General features: G+C 38.6%; 1 protein-coding gene across 5 annotated transcripts in view; it reads right to left on the reverse strand.

Moving 5' to 3' along the window:
- The window catches only part of KIF6 (kinesin family member 6), a 386,490-nt gene that overhangs the window by 234,900 nt on the left and 137,365 nt on the right, over positions 1–14,225 (reverse strand). For all 5 annotated transcript variants that reach the window (XM_019830554.3, XM_006931669.5, XM_045057492.1 and 2 more), the window contains one exon: positions 9,984–10,087. In XM_019830554.3, the coding sequence (XP_019686113.1) occupies positions 9,984–10,087 (104 nt within the window). The remainder of the gene's footprint in view (positions 1–9,983; positions 10,088–14,225) is intronic.

Consider the following 14,225-nt stretch of genomic DNA (forward strand, 5'->3'; position numbering starts at 1 on the left):
TTAAAGAAAAGGAATAGTAGGTAGAGGGGGAGGTTGGGCCAAGAGTGCGTGTTGTTGTTGTTGTTGTTTTTAAATATGGGAAAAACTGGAAGATTAAAAAAAAAAGATAATTGAGGTTCCTGAGATGGCCGAAGGGATTGGGACTTGGAGCACAATTGGTGAGGTCAGCTCTAGACAGGAGGCGGGACACATGACTGCAACAAGAAGGAAGGAGGGTTCCTGAGATGGCAGAAGGGATTGGGACTGGGAGTACAGTTGGTCAGGCCAGCTTTAGACAGGAGGCGGGACACATGACTGTGACAGGAAGGAAGGAGGAGGTGGGGACAGATGCAGGTCTGTATGCAGGTTTGGTGCAGAGCAGGAAACAGGAAGTTCTCTTCAACTTGTGCAGGCAGTAAGTAATTGTAAAAAAGACATGTCTGGGTGCTCTGGGGGCTTGTAGTCAAAGATAAGTTTCTATTATTAAACAAACTACAGCAAAATTTTACCTACAGGAAAATTCCTCACCGTACAGTTTTGTTTTCCTTTGCTTTGCTGTATTGAATGAGTGGTCCTCAAATTTCATATTATCTTTTTGTCATATAGATTTTTCAAGTTCTTTAAAGGTCAGGTTAGTTGAGGTTAAATTTACAGATAGTAAAATTTTTAATGCACCTTTTCTAGATGTGTAGTACTATGCATTTTTTTAAACAACTATGTACAGTTTTGTAACCACCACTAAAATCAAGGTATGGAATATTTCAATTTCCCTAAACAATTCCCTCTTCCTCCTCTGTAATCAATTCCTCCCCCCACCAGCAACTTTGGCAACCACCAATCTGATTTCTCTTACTATACTTTTGCCTTTTACAGAATGTCACATAAATAGAATCATATAGTATGTAGCCTTCTGTATCTGGCTTCTGTTGTTACTTAGCGTAACGTGTTTGAGATTTATCCAAGCCGTTGAATGTATCAATAGTTCACTCCATTTTTATTGCTGGGTAGGATTCAATTGTATGGCTGTACAACCATTTGCTCAGCCCCTCCCTGGTTTAGGTTGTTTCCAGTTCTGGGAGATTTTCAGGAAAGCTGCTATAAATATTCACGCAGAAGCCTTTATGTGGAGACATGTTTTCATGTCTCATAGATAAATTCCTAGTAATGGGATTCCTGAAGTTTATGGTAAGTATTATGTTCAATGTCATCAGAAATTGCTAAAACTGTTTTTCCAAAGTGGGGGCTCCATATAACTTCCCCACCAGCAACGTATGAGAGTTTCGGTGTCTCACCTTTACCAGCACTTCTTATTGTTACTTTTCTAAAGCTACTCTAATAACTCTATAGTATCACTACACTAAGGTTTTAATTTGGCTTCTCTAATGACTAATGATGTTGACCTTTCACGTCCTTATTTGGCATCTGTGTATCTTCTGATATAAATCTGATCAAATACTTTGTCCATTTTACTGGTTGGAGAGTTTTCACCATGAGTAGATGTCGAATTTTGTCCAATGCTTGCCTGCATCAATTGAGATGATCAAATATTTGTGGTTGGTGTTGTTTTTAGTTTGTTGATATGGTGAATTACATCGATTTTTTAATGTTAAACAGTCTTGCATTCCTGGAATAATCCCTACTTGGTCATGATTTATTATTTTTTTAATGTTTGGTGGACTCAATTTGCAAATATTTTATTAAATATTTTTATTCAGAGGGGATGTTGGTTTCTAGTTTTCTTGTCTTGTAAATATATTTGTCTGTTTTTGATATTAGGGCAACACTAGCCTTGTAAAATGAGTTGGGAATTGCTCCCTCCTCTGTTTTCTGGAAATTTTTGGGTAGAATTGGTATTATTTATTCCTTAAATGTCTGGCAGAATTTGCAGTGATGCTATCTGGGACTTGAGTTTTCTTGGTTGGAAGGTTTTTATTGCAAATTCATTTCCTTATGTAGATACAGGACTATTCAGTTTCTCGATTTCTCTTTAGAAGTCTGAACCCTTTCAAAAATTTGTCAGATTTATCTATGTTAGTAAATACATTGTTATAAGTTGTTCATAATATTTCCTTGTTATCCTTTAATGTCTTTTAATCTTTCTACACTGCTTACTATTAACCCTGTGTGTCATACAGGAAGGGATTTTTTTTTTTTCCTCACTGGAAAATAACCAATGAATGGAATATTTAATTATATATAAACAGACATGAAGGAAGGAATGAGGATGATGTGGCCAAGTAAATAGGTAAATTCAGTTGGCAAGCTGCCTACGGTAACTTTGATTGTAGGGAGGTGTGGTCTTGGCGATCCCAGTTATCACCTATTTCAAATCAGATCAGAGAATTTCTGAGCTGGCTTACAGACTTGACTTCAGTATTAGGTCAACTCAATGCCAATCGCTCCAGAATTTAAATCTTCAGCCTCAATCTTCTTTAAAGTTCCAGAATCCAACCTGTACATTGTGTATTCCTTCATCATGTCAAGAACTGAACATTTCCTACCCTCCACCAGCTTCTTTTCCTAACCTCTGATAATCCATCTTAAGTCCTGAACTTTTACCATCCTCCCTTCTTTTTTTTTTAAATTTTTTTTTCAACGTTTTTATTTATTTTTGGGACAGACAGAGACAGCGCATGAACGGGGGAGGGGCAGAGAGAGAGGGAGACACAGAATCGGAAGCAGGCTCCAGGCTCCGAGCCATCAGCCCAGAGCCTGACGCGGGGCTCGAACTCCTGGACCGCGAGATCGTGACCTGGCTGAAGTCGGACGCTTAACCGACTGTGCCACCCAGGCGCCCCTACCATCCTCCCTTCTTTATCTTTAATATTAGTAGCCATCACTTCTATTGATTCTTCCTCAACTAAGTGTCTCACATCTGTCTCTTCTTCTGCTTTCACTGGAGAAAGCATTCCTGGAGACTTCTTTCTCATCATCACTCCAAGCTGGATGGTAATATCATCCTGATCTCTCGCTCCTGCTCATTCTATTCATTGCTATCATGGTAGTAACCATAAAAAAGTCTTTATCATATAAATTCTTCCGTGGTCATCCTATTCAAACTGCAACTTCTGTTTTATTTTTTCTCTTTGTACTTTCTGCTCTCTGAAATGCTCTGTATTTTCGTTATTTGTCTTGTGTATTAGCTCTCTCCCCACTAGAATGTAAGCTCCATAAGGGCAAGGACTTTGTTTTGTTCATTTCTGTATCTCTAGCCCTTAGAACAGTGCCTAGCACAAAGACGAGCACAATAAACATTATAAATGAATGAACTGCAATACTCTCAAAGCACAATGTTTCCTAGTCACCACTAAATAAAACAAAAGAGTAGCTCCTCTACATATGGTATTCATAACCCACCATGAGGTCACTGTTTATCTGTCTAATCCTATTCTTCAATTCTTCCAAGACGACGCCAGGCTCCTGCCAGGCCAGTTTTAACCTAGATCCTCGCTAGTTAGTGCCTCTTACGTGCAAGCCTCCACACTGGTCTCTTGCCCCTCCCCCCGTCCCCCAGCACATACACAGTGTGTTCTTTCCTTCTCGGCACCTTCGTTTATGTGGCCTCTCATCTTTATCTTAGAGTGGTACCTTTTTTTTTTAATGTTTATTTATAGTTTTGAGAGGGGGTAGGGGGAGAGAGAGAGGGAGGCAGAGGATCTGAAGCAGGTTCTGTGCTGACAGCAGAGAGCCTGATAAGGGGCTTGAACTCACGAACCATGAGATCATGACCTGAGCTGAAGTTGGAGGCCTAACCAACTGACCCACCCAGGTGCCCCCAGACGCCTTCCTCTTAACATCTTTTATGGCTTACTTAGCTTACTGGATGGTGATATCTGCAGTGACTTCTATTTCTGAATTCCTCCATGATTCAGATTTTCATTATCATAGATAATGAGTAAAAACCATATTAAACCATGTGTAATAAGCTGATATTAGATTTAAAAACAGGGAGCTGAAAGAGTGCCCAGATAGCATTTAGTACAATTCTCTCACTTTATACATGACGAAACCCAAGTCTAGAGAGCCATTAAAAACTGAATATGAGCAGAATTAGAATCATAATTAAGGTTTTACAATTCTCAGTGTTCATTTACTCCTTCCACTGATATGCTATCTTGTTCCTGGTTTTATATGCACACGTGTGTGTATAAATGTGTACACACTTTTTTTTTGTATACATTTTGTATACATTTTTGTATACATGTTATGTTCCCAATAAAACTGTCACTCCTTAGAATAATCTTCCATGTCCTATATTTCTGAATACCCAAAAGCACATTATTAAAATGATTAGCATCTAGTAGGTGCTCAATACATTAGGATGAAGGATTAAGTAACTTGCAAAAAATAATTAAGAGAAATAAACCAGGGGAAGACAAACACTATATGAAGTCACTTGTGTGTGGAAAATAAAAAGTTGGACTCAGAGAAACAGAGCATAGACTGGGCATTTGCCAGGGGCTGGGGGGTGGGGGAAACGAGGAAGATGTTGGTCAAAGGGCACATACCTCCAATTATAAGATGAATAAGTTCTGAGGATCTAATCTATAGCATGGTGATTATAGTTAACAATACCGTACTGTACTTGAAAGTTTCTGAGAGCAGATCTTAAAGCTCTCAACACACACACACACACACACACACACACACACACACACACACACAAGTATGTGAGGTAATAGATGTGTTAACTAACTTTATAGTGGTAATCATTTCACAATATATACATATATTAACTCATCACATTGTACACCTTAAACTCACACAATGTTCTATGTCAATTATGTCTCCATAAGGCTGAGGGGAAAACAGAAAAAAGAAAGGGATCCAGATGTTTGGAAGTTTACTCTGGGCAAGCTTGAGCCCATGAGATCCAATTCAATTCCATCTCAGAAGTAAAGTGTTGCTATGCAGAAAATATTTTACTCATTTAGACTTGGGCCAGGATAGAATACTTCCATCTTAGCCAGAGATCTACAGGCTTTTTTTCTTTTCTTTTCTTTTTAACCACAGAAAGAAAGAGGTATGTGTTTAGAGAATCAATCAGAATCAAATCTTCACCCAAGAAGTTCTGTATAAACATTAACTTGGCTATACAGCCTTCATCCAGCTGTCTCTTTTCAAATTTACACAGGCAAAAAAAAAGATGTAAACTAAAAATATCACAATAACTGGAGGCTGACATCTGCAACCCTCTTCAGTTGAAGCATCCAAGTCAGTGCAACAAATATTTACATTAAGAAATGACATGTTAGGAAATCGTTCAAAAAAAATTTGATAGGGCCAGATATTAACAGACATCACCAAACTGTCCACTGTACATAACAGTGAATACAGAATACATTATCTATTAAATATCTGCTTTCTGACATCCTTCACAAAATCCCTGATAGGAATGTCCTTATGCCATTCCAGTCAGCATAAAGCCAGGAATCAGCAAGACAGAGAAACAGGCCAAAGCCACTGCATTTCTGCCATTCTGTCCTGCCAAGCTATGGGACTCTTCCTGTCTCCAACACCACTATCTCCCCCCACCCCCCACCCCTTGACCATCCAGGGAGCCCTGGCACAATGAGAGACTGAATCCGACTCACAGTGCTGAATAAATGTCCAGGGGCCCCCGGAGACAAAGCACAGACTCATGATATTACACAGCAGTGCCAGAGTCGAGGCACATTTTAATTTCTCTCTTTTACTTTCAGAGGATAAAGAACTCTTAAATCTGTTGAATTTTAAGTTGTGCCAATAATCACTCTAGCTAATTATGGCAAAACATAACCGTAACAACAAAATAACAAAAACCATAACAAAACCCCACATTATCTGAATAATCCTCACTGTCAGTATGAACAAGCACCCAAGGTACTGGATTTTGGGAAACCCTGTGCTTTGTTTTGGCAGGGTGGGTGTGACATTTTGCATTCGTTCTCCCTCTGTGCTGATCAGAAATCATGAATAAGATGTAGTGCGATATAGTATACTTAACTTGGCAGCAGAGAAGTAATTTCACTGGGAGCTGCTGAAGTTTACTTACCAGCACAGGAACTAATTTTACATGATTCCTGAGCTCATAATTAATCATTACTATCTCTGCAATCTCATGTTTTATTTTTATCTTCTCATAACACTTACATTTTGCATTGTGATTACTTGTGCTTATGTCTGTCATTGCCACTACATTGTGAACCCTGGAGAGCTGAATGTAGGTTTCGTTCATCTTTTGTTCTTCTCTGAAGGCCTAGGGCAGAGTTTTGTAAATACTAGATGAAGACTACATGTTGAATGAATGAATGAATGAATGAATGAACCAAGTGCCCAGAAAAACTAATGGCAACCCTACATACTGTCTTATATATAATCTGTTCCAACTAACATGTATACACTTGTTATCTGTGGCTCAAAGGACACCAACTACACTCTAAGAGTCCATCGGTATCTTAAATTGGTTGTCACAAATTTATTTCCCTCCAGTAGACCCCCTGAAACTCCTACGAATGACAAATTGGACTTCTGTCAATAACTGTTAACCAGAAACATCTGTGTATGTGGGAAGTGGAAAGTTGGTAAAAGATATAATGTAAATTTAATACAGTAATATGTGTCATAGAGAAATAATATCTGTTCGTTATTATTTTTCACACTTTACAGCATTTTTCTTTTCGTGAAATATAGCCTTGTCGTAGTCTCTTCTAGAGAAGGACTAGGGTGGTTAACTGTCTCAAAGTTTCTATGTCTGAAAAATGCCTTTGTTTCACGTGTGCATTTGCATGCTAATTTGGCCAGATACAGAAATCTCCATTCAAAGTCCTGTTTTCTATTTTGTTTTCTTTTGTTTTTCAGTACTATAGGTTCCTGTTTCCAGAAAGGTTGATGAAAAGTCTGCTCTAAATCAGATTCTTGATTGTTAATAATATTTTTCTTCTCTGATAATTTTTGGGATTCTTTTATATTTTGAGGTTCTAAAATTTTTTACATTCTTATACAGCTTAGCACATGGTAACCCTCTCATTCTGAAGTCTGTCTTTTTTTTTTTTTTTTTTTTTTTTTAGTTCTAAGAAATCCTTAGATATTTCTTTACCCATTGGCTCCTCTGCCTTATCTCTATTTCTCCTTTATAAACTTCTATTTGTTAGATATTAGTAAATCTAGAGCTAATCTCTATGATTCCTTTCTTTTAAATGTCTCTCCCTTTCTCCTTTCATCTTTTATTCTGGAAGAATTCCTTAGCCTTGATCTTCCTAGCTGACTAATTTGCCCCTCTGTTTTCTCATTCTGCCACTGAGCCATCCATTAAGCTCTTAATGGCAACAATTACATTTCTTCATTTTTCAGATCTCCTTTAGTCTGTTTTATAAAAATAAAGGTCCTGTTGTTTCGTGGATATAATGCTGTCTTGTACATCTCTAAAGATATTAAATCACTCTTCTTATAACATTTAGTTCTGAAGCCTCCAAGCTGTAAAGGCTCCTTGTCCTGGTCTTTCTCTAAGTCGGCAGTCCTCATGTTTCTGGTTGTTCCCAACTGTGAACTCATCTTTCCTAAACTCTCAGCCCTGGGCAGGTGGTCCTGGAAGAGGGCCGAGCGGCTGTGGGGGCTCATGCTCCATGCTCCTTACTGTTATCAGTGGGAACAGGGCTTGGGCAGAGCCGAGGACGGCGGCTGGCCTTCAGGACTTCTCTGGTCCCCAGTTTGTCCTGGATATCATCAGCTACCTGGGGCCTTTCCCTATTTCTCCATCCTAAACGCTGACCTAAACACTGGGTGGAGCAGAGAAGAAGGAGCGCGCAGGGGTTCACAAGACAGACTGCACTCACTACCATGGCTCTGCCAAATCGTCGCAGGCTGCTCCCAGCCCTCTCCGGCTCCAGGGCGCCACCGTCGAGCCTTGTAGCTTTTACGGTGCAGCGCCCAGTCTTGGTCTACCCTTTCCTCTTACCCCTCTAAACCCCACCTTTCAATCTACCTGGAACTCCTTGAAGCCTCTAGTCCCCTGAGACGTTTCCATCTTATTCTTGGGTGTGGCTACAGATTCAGATGTTTCAGTTCTACAATTCTTCAGACTCGGTGCAGTGGAGGGAGCGGACATCTTAAAACCACCACATGCAAAATCTTATCCTTAAACTGAGCCTCCTGAACAACATTTGGGATGTGCCGGGCTTAGCGAAAACTCTGGTACTTATTTCACGTACTGGCCATTTGCCTTCTTGCTCTTGGATCCGATTTCTACTTTTCCCCTCTTTTACCCTGCATCACAGGAAACTACATTCTCTGACTCTCCCAACAGGGAGAGCATGGTTTCTGGGCAAATTCTGGGCACGTTTCTGGTTACCGGGCAAGTTCAGCCAGTGGGACGTGCAGGTAGAAGACTGGAAATGGTGTGAGAGAGAAGCCAGGACTCCCTGCCAGGATGCTGTCTCTGATAGCACCTGTGGCTCTTTGGTGGTCCAGTTTACATGGGGCAGCATCACTATGGGTTAGCTCTGGCTGGTGAGCTCCAGTCTCAGACTTTGGTAACATAAGCTTCTACCATCATCCCTTCAATCCCAGGGTGTCAGGGCTCCTGCTGCTCCTGATGTCTGGGGTGCTGCGTATTTCCTGCAATGCCACCTCCCATGCAACAAATTTCCCATGGTAAATTCCTTCTGTTGAGAGGTCTAGAATGTTTTTCTTTTCTTGGCTGAACCCTGACTTGAAGATCAAAATTCTGCAGAGGCATCTTCAAAGATAATAATTGGTAATTCCTCTCTTTGAGGGGAAGGGAGCATCATAGTGAGGGAATTCTCAGCTTGGTTTTCTCAGCATCTAAGATATCATTAGAGATCACTGTGGCATTAATTGCATATATGCCACAGAGCAAATTTACAAGGAAAGCCTTAGGAGCCTCTCCTATTATTAAACAGAGTGTTCTAGATGCTATCCTAGAAGAGTGAAACTTTGATTATAGCAGAAAGCTTCTTTGGGACACTTGGGTGGCCCAGTCAGTTAAGTGTACAACTCTTAATCTCAGCTCAGGTCATGATCTCACGGTTCCTGAGTGTGAGCCCCACACTGAATGCTGCGCTGATGGCGAGGAGCCTGCTTGGGATCCTGTGTCCCTCTGTCTCTGCTGCTCCCCTACTCATGCACGCTCTCCCTCTCTCTCAAAAATAAATAAATAAGCTCTAAAAAAAAAAGCTTGCTTAAGGCTTCTCAATGTTTAGACCTACCTTTAGGCACAGCCAGGAAGTAGTTTAAAGAAAATATTTCCATCAACTCTATTACTTACCCATTTTCTCTGTTGAGAGAGGGTTAGATGAAATGATTGTAAGCCCTTAGAAAAATCTTGTGTATCTCTATTTCTCCTTTGGAAATAAAGAATATCACTGCCTTCTAAGTCCAGCCCACTATTATCACTCCACAGATGCTTTATAAGTTGCACAGAAACAACAAGAAAGTCCACCACTGTGGCTCATGATCAGAGAGAGGATGAGAGCCACACTGTGCCACTGACAGATGCCATGCTGTATAAAGCCCTGAATACCTGCTTTCATTCCCATTTCTAGTATTTGAACTATAATATATGGGCCATCTATTTATTAAAGGAGAGAGCCTACCTTGGCATGGGATAAATTGGTGCTTGCAACAAGATACTTTTTAATACAAAGGACATTTCTTGAATTCCTTTCAGATCTGAGAGCCACAGCATATGAGGGGTTGGTGTATATGTTTTTAATTGCACGACTATTACACAAGCCCTTCTCTTCAGCTGGCATGAGAAGGATATTCCCATCCTTTCTATGCTCTGTTCTTTACTTCCTCAAAGCTGAGGCGGCAAAAACACTGCCAGCCTTATCCAGCTTTTCATGGAAAGCCGCCACTCTTAACTGGCGCCTAAATGCAATTTCAGACTGTCCCAGGAGACCTTCGTGCTTTGAGGTGAATTCATAACATTAGGGCCAACAAAGGAGTTAACACAAACTTTCACTGTTAAAGAAAAAGAAAAGGAAAAAGGTCTGCAGGCTTACTCAAGGAGCTCTGCATCTGTGAGCGCCTCTGTCCTCTGCTCCCCAGTGACAATGGCCAGTTCATCCTTCAGCTCCTGAATTTCTTTTTGTAGGCGTATAATCATCTACAAACGGCAAGGCGGGAGAATCAATGTCACCTCCTCATTAAAGGGAACTTGGTGACAGAGAACATACATCTTTGCAAATTACGAATTATTTTAAGGACACAAAAACATACGGAGAATGATCGGAAAGCCACCCCTGGCCCTACCACCCAGCTTTGTTAAATCTCAACATTTTGTCAAAATAGTTCTAGAATTTATTTTAACAAATAAAACACTACTTATGTAACCGGAGCTCCTAATTTCTATTCCTTTTCTGTCCTTCCTGGGGTGATCACTGTACTATATATAGTGGAGAGCATCTCCCTGCATGTTTTCATATGTTTCCTCCAACTATACCTATGGATGGCACTGTAAGTCATAGATGGTATCGTTTTCCATGCTTTAAACCTTATGTAAATGTTACCATACTACATGGAATGGTAACTTCTTTTTTTGAGATTATTTATACTGCTACATGTAGCTCTAGTTCATTAATTTTCATGGGCATATACTGCTTCAGTAAAGGACTATGTCACAATTTATCTCTGTCTCCTGTGGATGGACATTTAGGATTTTTACTTTTGCTTTTATAAACAATGTGGCTATCAACACTATGAACACATCCTTGGGCACATATGTGAGTGCCTCTGATGTGTGCACTTAGAAACAAAACTGCATGGTTGGAGAGTCTGTGCATCTCCCTCCCCTTCACTATGTCTTGCTAAGTTGGTCTTCAGAGTAGTTGTATAAACTTAGATTCTTCATCCATGATATACAGTTCCTGTTTGCCCACATTTACTTCACTGCTTATGGAGTACTGACAGACGCTTTAATTTTGCCGGTCTGGAAGATGTAAAATGGCACCTTGTTTAGTTCAAATATGCATTTTCTGATTACTAGGGAGGTTGGTCATCTCTGCATATGTATATCAGCTGTTTGGTTTCCTCTTCTGTAAATCACTTCTTTATATTCTTGTTTGTTTCCACTGAGTTGTGTTTTTTTTTTCCTTATGGAAAAAGGAAAGCCTTATGGAAAGCCTTATGCAGGCTGCTTTATATATGAATCCATTATTAGTTTTATGTAAGGTATATGATTTCTCCCAATCTATGCCATTTTGTGGTGTTCTTTGTGTTAAGTGAAAGTTTTAAATTTCAGTATGATTTCATTATCAACTTCTTCCATTATGAGTTGTAGTTTTGTGTCTTCGTAAACAAAATCTATTTTCTACCTTAAACCATAGGAATATTTTCCTATATATTCTTATAAAAGTTTTAAAGCTTTGCTTTTCACATTTGGGCTTTTATTTTGGATAAAGTATGAGATATGGATCTAATTTTATTTTTTATACAGCAGCTAACCATGCAAGATTTGCTATTATAATTTTGTTACATAACATATTTCTACATATAAATGTGTCCTTTTCTGGGCCATTGGTTAAAAACATTTATGTACTTGACTATATGTGCGGCAATACCACGCTATTTTAATGATTATATCTTAGGAAACTTTGGCAGCTAGATAGAACAAGCCACTTTCATTTTATTCCTTTCCAAAACAGACATGGCTATTCTTGGTCATTTGTACTTTCGTATAAGTTTGAGATGCAGCTTATAAAATTTCCCCAAAGGTCCTCCTCAATTTTTAGCCAGAAATAAATTCGATTAAAGGAGTAATTTGGTAAGACTTATCAAATTAGTCATGCTGAATCCTCTCATCCATGAATATAGTATGGCCTTCCACCGGTTCCTTTTAATAAAGATGTATCACGTTTTCTATAAATGTTTAATTAGAGTTTTTTTTCCTAGAATTTTCAAGTTTTTGTTGCTGCTGTAAATGAAATTTTTATAATATTACATATTCTAATTGTTGGCTTTGATTTATAGGAAGACAATTTTTATGTATGAATTATGTGCCACATAATTTTCTGAACATTGTTTTGTTTCTATTAATCATTAAATATTCTTAGATGTTCTATATAAGCAATTAAATTATCTGTAAGCAATGACAGATGTTTTCTTCTTTTCAAATCCTCATCAACTATTATTATTATTTTTTTAATGTCTCTGTCCTAGCTAGGACTTCCAAGTATAATGCTTCCGATATTCTGATCTTATTCCTTCTAACATTTCACCTTTAAAATGTTTGCTCTAGCTTTCGGTTGATACCCTTAATCACTTGAAGGATGTTCACTAACATTCATAGTTTGACGAGTCTTTTCAAACTATGGATGAATGTTTAATGTTATCAAATACTTTTTCTGCATCTAGTAATGTGATAATTTTTCTCTTTTAAACTGTGAATATGATAAGTCACCTTAATTCATGTGACTTTTTTTCCGTATGAACTACTTCCAATGTACAAAAAGACATAAAGTATACCTTATAAATCCACTAGTTAGCTTAAGTAAATACCTATATACCTACTACTTAGCTTAAGAAATAAAACATTACTCTTTTGAAGCCCAAGTCTCTGTATAGCCTTCCCTAAATGAATTCCCTGTTCCCATTACCTGAAATTTGGTGTTTATTTTTCCCATGGCTCTTACTCTTTTACTATACATTAACATGTTTTCTAATGATAGATTACCTTTAAATTCCCAAAATAAACCCAACTAGCTCATGATACCATATATCATATTAATAATATATGGTCGTAATGCAAATTCCCTAAAACAAAAATTAGCAGGCTGAATTCAATTTATACTCTTCCTTCAATATTCGACCAACTTAAAAACACATCGAGTCTGGTCCATCCTTCTTTCCTTCCTGTCTTTTTTTCTCCCTTCCTCCATCACTTCTCTCTTTCTTCTTTCTCTTTTTCTGTTTTTCTTTCTCTCCTTTTGGTAGCTTTGTTAGTATTGAATCTAGTCATTAGTCATACATCTATTCATGCTTTTTTAATGCTTCTTGCATTAGTTTCAGTGTGATATTTTTGTAGGACATTGTCTATTTTGTTTCCAAATTTACAGCCATAAAGTCACTCAAAATACTTTTATTATTATTTTAAGATATCTCCTGTGCCTATAGGTAAGTCCTCTTTTCATTGCAAATATTGTATCGATTTCTGCCTTCTTTATTCTTTTCTTCATTAATCTTTCCAGAGATTTGTTCATTTTATTATTAGATTAAAAATCAGCTTCTGGGGTTTGTTGCTCTTCTCCACTGTATCTCCGCTTTGGGTTTTGTTTTCACTCATTTCCACACTTTTATTTCTGTCTTTCTACTGTTTTGGATTTATTTTTCTCACTCATTTATCTGACTTCTTGGCTTGGGGTCTACCAGACCAAGGGAGTTTGTAAATTTGAACTTCAAACCCATGTGTAGCAGAGCATTAGGATTTCAAACTTTCAGAGAAACCATATTTTGCTCCACCTAAAATTCAGGCTAAGGCAGACAAGCTTCACTAGCATCTCCCTATGTCAGTGGACAGATTTTTTTTCCCCTTTCTGGTTCACCTTTTCACTCGTTTTATGTTGGGAAGCAGACAGGGTGTCACGGGTTCATCATCTGTCTTCCAAGGTTCCAGGGCTTCAACTCTGATGCTTTTCTTACAATCCCCTTCACCTCTTCTACTCCAGGACAACTGCAGCCTCAACTTTGTTTCTGGGCCCTGGAGAATCCCCTTATTTACTTCATTCAACTTCAGACATATATGTCAAACGTGCCCGTCGAATTTTATATAGGTGGGTTTCAGATTATCTCTGCCACATCAACTAGACCTGATGTTCCAAAGAACATGGTGACTGTGTATTTTGAACACATCAGTGCTCCTGGAATTTCATTTAAATGCACAGGATTGAGTGGGTTTTGGTTGTTTGCTCCTTTTCAAAAACATGCTTGGAATCATCAAGCTCTGCAGAGTGAAAATCCTTAGACAGGAACTATGTGAGTCATTCATTTGTATTCGAACCTCCCCTCCCCCCACCTCCTGCTCCACTAAATTAATATTGATGCCATATTTTCTACATCTGCTAAGGCTTTCAAAGTCAAATCTAACAACCAAATTATCTTCTGTTACTGAACAGAAATCTCAAAACTAAGCCAACTTTTCATGATTTTGAGATTAGTACAGTCACATCTCGCATCAAATTAGTGTAGAAACTTTGGAATGAGAGCCTTCCTTAGAAGATTTGGGGCCATGCCCAGTCACCACAGACTCT

Source organism: Felis catus, chromosome B2, assembly GCF_018350175.1.
Source record: "Felis catus isolate Fca126 chromosome B2, F.catus_Fca126_mat1.0, whole genome shotgun sequence".
NCBI lineage: Eukaryota > Metazoa > Chordata > Mammalia > Carnivora > Felidae > Felis > Felis catus.